General features: G+C 35.6%; 1 protein-coding gene across 1 annotated transcript; it reads right to left on the bottom strand.

The window, feature by feature from the left end:
- Positions 1-235: 235 nt before the first annotated feature.
- Positions 236-11521, bottom strand: LOC130733716 (AP3-complex subunit beta-A). Its single transcript, XM_057585958.1, has 11 exons — positions 11245-11521; positions 11035-11111; positions 10196-10445; positions 9309-9926; positions 8085-8258; positions 4703-4829; positions 4511-4620; positions 4082-4282; positions 2057-3036; positions 1581-1850; positions 236-832 (listed from the first exon to the last, which is right to left on the bottom strand). Exons 1-11 carry the CDS (start codon positions 11458-11460, stop codon positions 469-471), a joined length of 3387 nt encoding a protein of 1128 aa, XP_057441941.1. The 5' UTR covers positions 11461-11521; the 3' UTR covers positions 236-468.
- Between the last annotated feature and the right edge of the window lie 1093 nt (positions 11522-12614).

Here is a 12614-nt window from a genome sequence, read left to right as displayed (position 1 = left end):
TCGAAAATTTGCAGCACAATACATAATATAACTCTAGGACTTCGTACACAATTCTACAAGAATCACAGGTTGATTTTTGCTCACAACTGAATCATAAATTAGAAAAACAAAAATTACACCTGGAACAATCTGAATGATACAATTCAATAAAGCACGCCAGTTGAGTTCCTTTCCGCGAGAAACTATAGCAAACACTAAATAAAAAATAGAAGTCCAAAAAAGAAAAAGAACGATAGAAAGAAAAAAAAGTCTGGATAATTAAATTAACCAAAAAAAAAAATGCAACAATCATTCATCTCCCTCTCCCCCTTTCTTTCCTTTTAACAATAGAAAAAAAGAAAAAAAAAAAAAGCAATACCTCACCAAAAGAAAAAAAATACAAATCTCTTAGTCATGCTCTTCAAGTTATTAAATATACTTTTCCACAAATCAACTAGCATTTGTCAATTTTCTATTCAACATCAAACCTTAAGAGAGGGCAACATATGGCTCAACCAAGAAATTGACAACCCTATTTAAGAAATTTAAGCCAAATACAGTGTCTTCACAGTTGACCTTTACAGAAGCAGTCAATGGGTCGGAGCATTTACCTTCAACAGTAACTGTAATTAAGCATGGCATGGAATTGCTCAGGATCTCACTGCAGAAACGCAAGCACAAACCAGATGCATCATCAAGATTGGAAGCAACTGGCATATCCACAGATACAATAGAGAGATTTGCATTGCTCAGCATCTTTATCGCTAAGGTTTCGCAGATCACAAGAAATTTGTCCTCGGTTAAAGAGTTGTTGTCCTTGTTCAGCTCTAGGATGTGATCAGTAAAAGTGCAACTGGATGCCAATAATACATGAAAACCAAATTTAGAATTCACCGGCAAGTGAAACAAGAAAAAACAAGTGGAAAAACAAAAGTGCAAGTGATGTATAAACAGTAAGCTCATAATAAACTGATAGTTAATGTCGTATTAATGTACAAAAATAAATTCTATTTGTTGGATCCTTTAAATCAACATGACAATTCTACTACTTAATCTTTTGAGTTTCTTTGATACTGCATTATTTATGAATTTAAGGAAACATAAAACTACATCTCAGAGATGCTTTCCCAAGGATACATATTGCCTGAAGGATATATGAAAACAAAATGAAGTTTAAATAAGCAATATCCATACATTCAGAATTGAAGCTTCCTTTATTTTTGACATGCGGAAACAATCATAAAACTAAATAAACAGAAGGTCAAAATACCATGTAATTTAGATTTCAATTCACAACCCAATTACTTATGACTTTTTTATTCTAGGAAGTTCTAAGTATTGAATTTAAATTCAAGTCACGTTCTTTCTCCCCGACACTACTCCCATCTTGCATATGGCTGGCGCATTTATATGAATTTGAATCTAGTCATCTATCATCAGTATTTTATGTTTTCAACATCATTAAGTGTGCGTAAAGATAGGGCTACAGACTGAAGAACTACTAAAAAGTACTTCATCAGATACAAGGTTTGTATTCCTAAGAATTGGAAATGATATCATGATTATTTGTGTCCAACAAACATTAAATGATACTTTCATACCTCCTCACATATTCAAACATCCCTGGAAGGCGAGATTCCTTATCTCTGAAAGCTTCATTACTAATTGGAAGCGGTTTTACAAAGTATCCAATATCAGGCCTTAGCTTAACAGGGAATCTATTGTCATTGCAAAATAAAGACAGTTTGAGAGGCAAGAGATGGTGATGGAAGCGCGCAAGTAGAGTCCGTTTAGCTATTTGACCAGGCTCCAGAGAAAGGATGTCTTCCATGGAAACCACTGCTGGTTTATCAATGTTAAATTTCAAGGTGCTGCAACAAAACATAAAAAGTTGTAGTAGGCATAAGCACTACAAAGCAACAGCCGACTAAGTTCAAATTTAGAAAATAAAAACTATCTTTATGCAACTCAGTAAAAATTAACACTTGTTAGTATAACACATTCCAAGGAAAGAAGGGCAAAAAATGGACAACCACAAAGCAGAATGTGAAAAGAAAGAATAATACATAATACTTACTTTTCAGTTGCTGGTGATGTTTGATCCGTAGAATCTGAGGTTTTGCTAGAATCCTCATCTATTAATACTATATCCAACATGGGCTCCAAGGAACAATTCTCAAATAATAATTCTAAACAAACAAGATGAGAGGATATGCTTGGAGTTTCAGATAAAAAAGAGTAATTCACCTTTAACCCATTTCCATTTGCAGGATCTAATAGAATGTAGCATTTAGGTTTAACTCGGCTTCCAATATTACTAATGGTTATTCTTGCTGAAGATCTTTGAACTCGGCTATGTTCTACTTCCCTACTTTTAGATGACCCGGGTGCTTCATCTAACCAAGACTCAAGAGACTTTGTTGACATCAGATCCCTAAGACCAGAAGTTCCAGAGTGAGCCCCACCATTCTGGTTTTCTAAGACATTGCCAGGGTCTGAAATCTGAATCAGTAAATCAGCATTGTTGTTACCTCCATTGCCAGGCATTGTCTCATCGCTGCCACTGACTTCACTTGAACCAGAGATTGACTGTTCAGAACTATAATCAGAAGCATTTTCATCATCCAAAGACTCAGATGTGCTAGGATCATCTTCCTCATCTGAATCACTCTCAGCAGCTCCATCATACTGATCAAGATCAATGTATGGAAGGCTACAAGGTTTTGGGAGAGGTTCATAGCCTGGAGCTGCATGGAATACTAATTGTGATAGAGACCCTGGGAGATAAAACCGGTAGTTGATGGGTTCAGATGGAACTGTAACAGATTTTGTCTGTCCGCCAAATATGCATTCTGAAAGTACACAAGACTGGTCTCTTTTTTGTGATTTACTATTTTCTTCAGCATTTTGAAACTCCAAACTGCTTGAGAAAAGTTTCTTTAAGACACGTGAACGATCACGAATATCATAGTTTTGGTCACACTCAGCCAGTTCAATTACATAACTCCATATTTTTCTCAAGGTCCAACTATCTTCTCCCTTAATGTACAGTAGGACCTGTAACCAAAAGTCATTTAAATCGTAAAGCTGCTGTTTTCCATATAACACTTTCTTCCCTTTTATCCTATATAAGGATTGAGGAAACATGCCAAGAAAAATCAAGTACATAAAACTCAGGAGACAAGAAGGAAGGTTCTAAGTCCTAACATAGTAACATCAGTAATTATATGGACCTACATACATTTAACAGGGCATAAATTTCAATACCATTGCATCTTCTAACTTCAAAACCAAAAAGGCAACAAATAATATAGAATGCGTAGTGATATGCATCACCCATACATTATTTAACACAGTAAGAGAAAGCACTGCAAGCAAAGGAAAGCTGGAGAGCTTTTAAGTGTTATAGATTAAAAATGCATAGATACCACCTTCCTATTAACAGTCTATTCAACTCACTTCCAGAAACATGAACATCACAAGTCTCAGACTTTTAATCATGAGCCAAAAAATACCATTATGCTAGATGAAAACTCAATTTCTGTCCTTTCTTCTTTCCACTTTTAAAGGGAGACAGGCCAAAGGGGTCTTAAGAAACCAAGAAAATTCAAGTAGAAAATGCTAATATAATGGGAAGTGCAAATGCCACAGGTAGACCTATACACCTAATAAGATATGACTGAAATGATAAGTAGGAAGTTCTGAAGAACAAATTGAGCGAAATGGGAGAAAGATATATATGAACACATAGAGAACTTATGACACATAGAGATCAAAACATAAGCAATTTACACATTAAAAAGGATTTACGAGCATTTCTTTAAACAGCTAAATTGTCCAATCCAGGACCTTGACAGTTGCTCTCAAGCAGTATTTTGTTTATATGATCTTTGAACAAACAAACGACATCACATGCAGAACCGAATGAATCTAGTCTTCAAAGCTAAGTTAAAGAATAAGAATGAAAAGACTAGTAGTAGAATACCTATGTCCCATCATCATATTCAATCAATAAACAACAGTGTTTAAAAATAATCAGTCATGACTAATATAAACAACAACATAATAAGCAATGAATTAACCCATCAACTTCATGATATACCTTTGCAGTTGTATTAAGAATCTGAAGCTTAGTTTCTAATGCTTCAGAAGCAAAACACCAAGCAAGATACTTGAGTACCGTGCTCAACATCCTTGGAATTATCTCGCCCAAAGAGCAATACTCCCCCAACATCCAAATAATCATTGCACGGCCAGCGGGGACCTTGATTGTATCCAAGCTACGAACCAACTGAATTATAACCTTTTAATGATTGAAAAGGCTAGAGATCAGTCATAACAGCATAAGCAATGTTTTAAATCAATGAAAGTGCTACTAACTCAACAATTGCAATACTAACACTATGTTCATCCCATGCCTAGTTTTTTCCACATCTCCATATTGTCTTTTGAAACAATTTTTCGTTTTTAATTCCATACTAAAAAAAGCACCACAGTAGATTATATGTGAGAAAAAAAATCAGAATAATACCTTCTCATAACTGGGTGGTTCCAATTTTATAATTGATATGATGGACATAATTGCCTGGATTAACACACCCTCTTCTCCATCCAAGGATCTGATTTCACCACACAAAAAATCTGCAAATATGGATATTAATTTATTAAACAAGAAAGATGATATATTTCTTTACTAAATAGACTTAACAACTAGGTCACACACCTTGTCTGATCAGAGTCAGTAATCCATCCAGGCATGTAGTTGCCATTTTTGGAAGTCGCTGAGCACATAGACCAATGGCTGCAATTGTGTCAGCAGCAAATCTCCTGTCGGGATCTCTTATATAATCCTAGCAACACACTAAGAAAAGCATCAATTTGTGCACCAAACCCCACAATTGTAGAAGTCATAGCAAGAAGATAAACGTGAACAACCATAATAATAAATGAAACATGTGCGCATGTGACAGAGGATTCCTGCATAAGCCTATCTAGCTCCAGATTTTTTTTGTCGGGCAGGAGCAGGAGACAACTATAGGAGAGTGAGTCTCTCTCTCTCTCTCTCTCTCTCTCTCTATATATATATATATATATATATATATCTAAACCCTACAAATAAATAATATCACAGTTCCAATAGTAGGTTTGTAACATTACAAGCCTCATATCACTGAAAGAAGAAAGTGTTTGAAGGTAGGCTTGAATAGCATACAAGTAACTTAATCTAGTAACTTTTAGGCTAGAATGTTTAGGGCATTAGCCCTCTCATGTTTCTTGGACAGTAGCTATTAGGTTCTTTACAACTGGTATATACTACATGCAGTGCAGGCTTAGAGCGTGTTTGGATTAGTTTATCTGGAGTCTAAAAAAGATTCTTTTTTTTAGCTTCTCAACTGATCATTTGAAAACAAATTTAAAAGTTCATTTTCCCAAAAAGGAACTCAATCAAACAAGGACTTAGTTGGGACAGATTGCAACCTTTATCCGAGTAGATTGAGAAAATGCTAGCAGTATGATGCGGTTGCTGAATTTAGGGCAGATTTGATACGTTAGGTTAATTTAGGATATTTCTATTTTATTTTATATCTTCATTAGTTAGGAATTATTTTATCTTAATTAGTTAGGATTATATTGTTTTCCTTTATTAGATAAGATTTGGTTGTTTCTTATTTTATTAGAAATAGGTTAATTCTCTTGTACTCAACCCTTATTATAAAAGGGGGATTTCAGTATTGAATAAAATCAAGCAAGTATTTTCTTAAGAAACCTAAAGTTTGAAGATGCTCTGTCAAGGACGAGCCGCTTCTTCTTTATTCAGTCTGGGTTGCAAGAAGAATACTCTTGCATCTAGACCCATGAACAGATCCTCCGCGAAGGTTCATAACAACTTGGTATCAGAGCCGGTTGTCATGGGCGTCACGGAGAATTTGGCAAAAAAGCTTGATGCTTTCATGGAGCAGATGATGGCTCAGCAACAAGTGCTGGAAAAACATATGGCGGACATCACCATCGTTATTCGGGGCATGGTGAAGAAACCCATGGGAACCGCCACACATGAACTCGATGAGAACAACAGCGCAAGAGGACGAGAAGACAACAGCACAGATGAGCCTAAGTCTGAAGCTTCTCCCCAAAAGCCCCCCAAGTTCTAACCCACCGAAGATATCAAGAAGCCTCTTGTCAACAAGCTCAAGCCCAGAACCACCAAGATCAGGGCTAGCATTCCTCTTTGCTCAATGCTGATTCTGCTTGCCGGCAGAATTAAAGGAGAGAAAGTTGTTTTTCTGAAGAAACATCATTCTGGGTTGCTTGTCATTTATCGTTTCAGGATAAATATATTTCCTTTGAGACGGGTGAATCAATCCAAAGTTATTGGTACATTAACCAAAGGAGATGCCTCTGAAGTTAATATGTATAAATTTGGTGAAAAACACTGTTCAAAGAAGGTCAGAAAAAGGAAACAGAAAGGGTCAAGGTTCACTGCTGCCTATCCAGGATTTGACCTTGAGGACAAGGTCATTGCCGGGGAGGGGTGTGATGATACGGTTGCTGATTTTAGGGCAGATTTGATACGTTAGGTTAATTTAGGATATTTCTATTTTATTTTATATCTTCATTAGTTAGGAATTATTATATCTTAATTAGTTAGGATTATATTGTTTTCCTTTATTAGATAAGATTTGGTTGTTTCTTAATTTATTAGAAATAGGTTAATTCTCTTGTACTCAACCCTTATTATAAAAGGGGGATTTCAGTATTGAATAAAATCAAGCAAGTATTTTCTTAAGAAACCTAAAGTTTGAAGATGCTCTGTCAAGGACGAGCCGCGTCTTCTTTATTCAGTCTGGGTTGCAAGAAGAATACTCTTGCATCTAGACCCATGAACAGATCCTCCGCGAAGGTTCATAACACGGTATTTGAGGACAGAGATATCAGCTTGATGGTCCTTAATGAGAGATAATATCATAATAATGGAATCAAAAGGAGCATAACTAGAACATTGTTAGGGTCGGAGGTGGGGGATTCAACTGATTCAGCAGGGCGCATAAACAGGTGCAGGCCAATGACAGACCTAACATTTGGCAAGTGTATTCTAGGAGAGGTAAAGAGGGAGTTGCTCAGCGTAAGATGAGTGAGGGTGAAAATGCCATGGATCTTTCTCATCCAATAAATAATAGGATATTAGGATCGCTACCAGACTTTAAATTTTCAGTCTCCGACAGGCATCAGTCATTTAAGGGTGAAGAAAGACAAGATCACTAGTCCCACATCAGCAGGACATGTGTTATGGGATATATAACACTTCAGTGGCATACAATGGATAACAAGAATTTAAGTATTTAAAATCATGTGATAAGCCTTGTTAGAGTTATTTGATGTTTGAACTGTTACTACTTACTTCATGTATCATCGCATCCAGTCAGATGGTGAGAATACCTCCATGTTTCTTTGTGAGTATATTGGAGGGCCTGAGCCCCCAGCAAGAGAGAAAACTATTCTAGCTCTTATATCATCCTAGTACTGACTAAGCCAGATAACAAGAATATATGTGTAAGGTAAAGCAGAACCAGGAATAATCCGTGTCAGATCACGTGTTCAGATATTAGAACACTATCATAGAAAGTAGAAACAATACTGAAACAGCATAAAAATGACACTACTGTGCCATATAGTGAAACATTGCAAGACGCAAGTTTCCAAAAAATGTTAGAAGAGGTATCAAGAGTCAAGACTCAAATCCACTTAATATACACAAAAAATAAGAGAGTTGATAGACAAACAACCACATCTGCAAACAGTTCAGATAGTGTAAAATTGACAGAATCAAAATAAAGTAATAAACTCAATCCAACAGTGTTCAAAAGAAGAAAAGAATCATTTCCTTCACATTTTAAATAATAGTGATATGACAAGGAAACAGGTTAGAATCAACAGAAACTTGCAGTATACGAGAAGAAAATTAAAAACTGGTTATTATTTTATATATTTTGCTTTTTGCACAATGAATATAACTGAAATGGACACAAACTTCTTACTGGAAGAAAATCTCCTCTCCTCACACCATAACTTATATGGGAAAGAAAAATATATTTGATGTGAAATACCTGAAACTCTTTAAGAATTAATGGAACGGATGAATCCGTAGCAATAGAAGAAAGTATCTCCAGCTTCAGCGCTTTTATCTGATAGGAATCTGAAGAACATATGAAAAAGTCTTGATAGTGTGGAGCAAAGAGAGATGGCATAGCTTTAGCAAACACTTGGATATTGCACAATACCTGCATAAGTCAAAATATCATTTATATCTATGTCAAGTATCAAAGAATTTGAATAAATATATGTTTATTAACTAGATTTCATCATTTTATTGCCTTATCTAAGTATATTTTCTGTGACTCCATTTCTCCTCAATATTTTTTTTATATCATCAAAAAAATATTTATTATTCATCCAACAAACATAAAATCCATTCTTTGAAATAGAAAATGTAAGAGAACTCCCCGTAACAATTTAACACCACTACCTCTCAAAAGATTAAGCACAAAATCATCCTTGCCATATTTTGAAGGAAACACTATTATCACCCTCTAAATTGTACAGTTCCTCGGTTTCATAAAAAAATCCAACTTCAAACCCACACCATTCATGTAAATATTGTGGTGTTACTTAGACAATGGGTAAATGATCAAAGTTAGAGATAGACTCCTGGAAGTGTCATGAACTCCTAAAAATGCAATATATGAATGGCAAGGATAAGATCATTACTAAGCAGCAGGGAATGCTGTAGATGTCCTGACCCAATTTTTATGAGCTTTGAAACCTAGCCTGCTAGCATTATCTGATTCAGTTATGATAATACATCCATTCAAATCATATTTAGGCCATAGACAATATAAAAAATAATTTTTCATCCTTCTATTTCATAGGTTCATCATAGGTCATAACCACCCAGAAGTTTCCATTGTCTCTTCTAAAACTAATTTAATGATATCAAAATACAGAAATATTCCCAAAAGATCACTCTTCTTCTCCTTGCAATCATATAACAGTATCATGAGACGCCAAAAGCTAGTAATATAATATAACCCACTAGGGGAAACAATGGAAACAACAACTAACACATTTTTTCGATAAAACTTCAACAATTTATCGGAGATACTAGAATAGGGAATAAAACAACCCATAATAAAAAAGAAAAATTTACACAACCTCAAAGGAAGAATCCATATATAATGTTTGCAAGTATTTTAAATAAACAAAAGAATATAATAGAGACTGTTGATCCATAGAAGTAAGAGTAAACAAAGGATTCAAGGAAAGTTGCATACCACGTATCTTGAGGCGTATGATGATCGCTGGACAAACAAGAGTGGTTTAACAATTCTTTTAACATTCTCTTTAGAAGCCATTATCCAGTGTACTCCAGCAGCTGATAGTACAACTGCACTGTTATTAGACCAAAATAATGGTGATGTACACTGCAGCAGGATCTTCACAACCTCATCAGAGCAAGATGTATATTGTGATACATCTAATTTAGGAGCAACCCTACTTGTAGAACTTGATCGTGATAAGTACTCATCTGGCCCTTCAATGTAACACTGGAAGATCATATTAGCAAATTCCGATACAGACTGCTCAGAGGCATAACCATCATCTTCTCTTAAACTAACTTGGCTTTCATCTTCCTCTAACGTGTCACCATCTTTATTGTACAATGAGAACATGATGGATTCTTTGACAAGCCCATGCCTCGCTATCACAAACCGCAGAAGGATCCCAATTAGCATTATTTGACCCCATTCTTCCACATCAGGAAGAATCTCACACAACCTTCTGTAATTTCTCCCAATCAACAAAAAATTGTTTGGGCAAACAGAATTAAATGCAGAAGCAGCAGCTCCAACAACTCCTGGGGAATGATCATTTAACAATAGTCCAACAATCTGCACCATGTGAAGGATCAAAGTTTATAGAGTAAAATTGAACAGAACCCATGTGGCCTTCCAAGGCCAACCACACAACGATGAAATCAAATATCCGGCTTAAAAATTTTACTAACTCATAGTTGAAAATTGAAATGTATAAACTCTATGGAAACCCTGGGAAAAAAAATAGCATATTTTTCTTTCCAATATATTCATTTTTATGAATATATCTCCTATTGAAGGAAAATCTTAATAATTATGATAAACAACATGAACATCAACCAGACCTCTTCAATTGCAGATGCATGCTCCTCCATCCGCAAATCATGAAGCTTAGGAAGAGCATTAGCAGCACATTTCCTAACATAGACAGAAGGATCCCGAGCACATTTTCCCACAGCGACAAGAACAAGAGGTGCAATTGCATGAAGGCGGATCCCTGCCATGGCACGAAGTGCCCATGCCCTCACCAAAGGGTTTGTGTCCCCCAGGTCCTTCTGGAAATAATTAATAGACAGCAAAGCTTCATTTGGACGCCTGAGTGAAAGAGAAATAAAACAATAAGAAAATGACAGCAATTACTCATTACATGACAAAATTCAAGGCAGAGAAGAATGCTACGGTCCAGGAAACAAGGCCATATATTGACTTTTAAAGGCATAATCCTAGACCATAAGCAAACTGGAGTCCAAAAACAAAAACCCTTACCTAAACCATGTTTACGGAAAAAATAAATACTGAATAATTGAACTTAGCTCCTCATGCTACATGATAAAATCAGTAGTAGGAACATATTGATTCACAACATGTATGACAAAATATGAAGTTGTTTACATTTCAAGTTTCCAACAACTGATTTTCTTATCAATAGTTATGTCTACCACTGTTGTTAATCGCGGATCGCGGACTATAGCGGTAAGCCAAAAATCCGCTATTTCCAGCCTCTTAAAGCGGTAAATAGCAGAAAAAGAGGCAAATAGCCGGTAATAGCGGAAAGCCAAAAAAGCGCTACGCTATAGCGCCGCTATTTGACAACGCTGATGCCTACTTGCTTTACTCTTTCAAGAAGCCAAATCCTAAACACTTAATCAACACACAGAGCAAAACAACAACTGCATGTACATACTTTTCTGCATAATGAAGGAGGTACAAGTAAACCAGCTTCTTCACTTCCAGGGACTGAGACGCAACATTCTTAACAACCTGCAATTTGCATTCACAATCGAAACGAACCAAAATTCAACTAGAGTGAACAAAAATCAACGGCACCACACAATCTGATACGAAGTATCTGAAATTGAAGCAGATCGCGGATCGAAGAGAAGGTAAGGTGTACCTGAGGGAAGAAGTTGGAGACGTCGAAGCCCTGAGCGATGAGAGCGAGCAAGCGTTTGAGAGCTTCGCATTTGTCGGAATCGAACTTGCTGTCGAGGAGAGGAGCGATGTTGACATCTTCGGGGTCGTCGTAGAGGTGCGCGTCGGTGCCGATCCGGAACACCGCCGTCGACGCCTTGCTCAGAGATTCCGCCGTCGCTCCGAATTGGTGGAACATTTTCTCTGATCAATGGATTGTGATCTGCTTCTTCTTTCTTCTTCCGCAGATAGAAACCTTTTAGCGGAAATTTTATATTTGATTTTATTGATATTATTTGGAGGCTTTCATCATAATAAAAAAAATTCAGTATTAACCAATTATCCTTGATTTAAAAATAGAAAAAATCTTCCATTAAAAAAAATAGAAAAAATCAATTATCTCGCAACCAATAGAGATTAATTATAATTTTTTTAAAAAATAGAGATTAATTATTAATTATTTGTTCTAGAAGTGGGAATAGTCACTCAATCACTTGTTTACAGGACGAAATAATGTGTTACTTACCGTCAATTTAATTGGTTTTTTCATCTTCGTACTGCTGAGGTATATAGAAGAGAAAGTGAGCGAAAATTATATAGAATAGAAAATTAGTGTTAATATATAAAAAATGAATCCTAATAATGTAACACCCCACTTTTTGTTATTATGTTATTTATTATTTTATCTTAATTATTATTATGCTATATGGTATTTTGATAATTTATGCGATTTAATTAGATGATTATGTAATTATGTGATTATGTGATTTAATTATATGATAAGGTCATCAAGTGATTTTATTAGATAATTAAGTTATTATGTGATATAGAGAAATAAAGGTTTTAGGTTTTAAGTGAGTAGTTGGGAGTGGGGCCCATTGTAAGATTATTTAAGGGTTATGAGAGAATTAAAAAGAGATAAATCAAAAAATTAGGATTAGAGAAGCAGCAGAACAGAGAAACACGTGAAAGGTGAAGGAGAGGAGAAAAGGTGCAGAAAACCTAGAATTTGATCTTCAAGAAGAAAAGGGTCAAGGAGGCTTTGTACCGGTGTCATAGAAGGTAAGGGTTTGAATTTACCTTGTATAATTATAGTATAACAGAGGTTGAGTTTAACATGAAGGAACCTCCAACTTTTTTGAAAATTCAGAACTGAGAGACTATGTTGAGTGTTAACATGTGGTGAGCAAAATTGATTTTGAGCGAAATTGAGGTTCCGGGAAAAATTGGGTTCTGTTCTGTTTTGCCCGCAGATACCCTGACAGTCTATGTTGTAGAGAGCATAACTCTCTCTACAGAATTCCAAATTGAGTGAAACCAACTTTGTATGAAAGCTAACTCATAGGGCTATGT

Source organism: Lotus japonicus, chromosome 1 (assembly GCF_012489685.1).
Source record: "Lotus japonicus ecotype B-129 chromosome 1, LjGifu_v1.2".
Lineage (NCBI taxonomy): Eukaryota > Viridiplantae > Streptophyta > Magnoliopsida > Fabales > Fabaceae > Lotus > Lotus japonicus.
Note: the sequence above shows the minus strand (reverse complement) of the source record. Positions and strands in the feature narration are given on the sequence as shown.

Excerpts from the sequence above, each read along its gene's own strand:
- LOC130733716 (XM_057585958.1), bottom strand. The coding sequence starts at position 11,460 with ATGTTCCACCAATTCGGAGCGACGGCGGAATCTCTGAGCAAGGCGTCG. Across the intron at positions 4,621-4,702 it reads ACTGACTCTGATCAGACAAG|ATTTTTTGTGTGGTGAAATC; the intron begins GTGTGTGACCTA and ends CCATATTTGCAG. Across the intron at positions 3,037-4,081 it reads TTCTTAATACAACTGCAAAG|GTCCTACTGTACATTAAGGG; the intron begins GTATATCATGAA and ends TTTTGGTTACAG.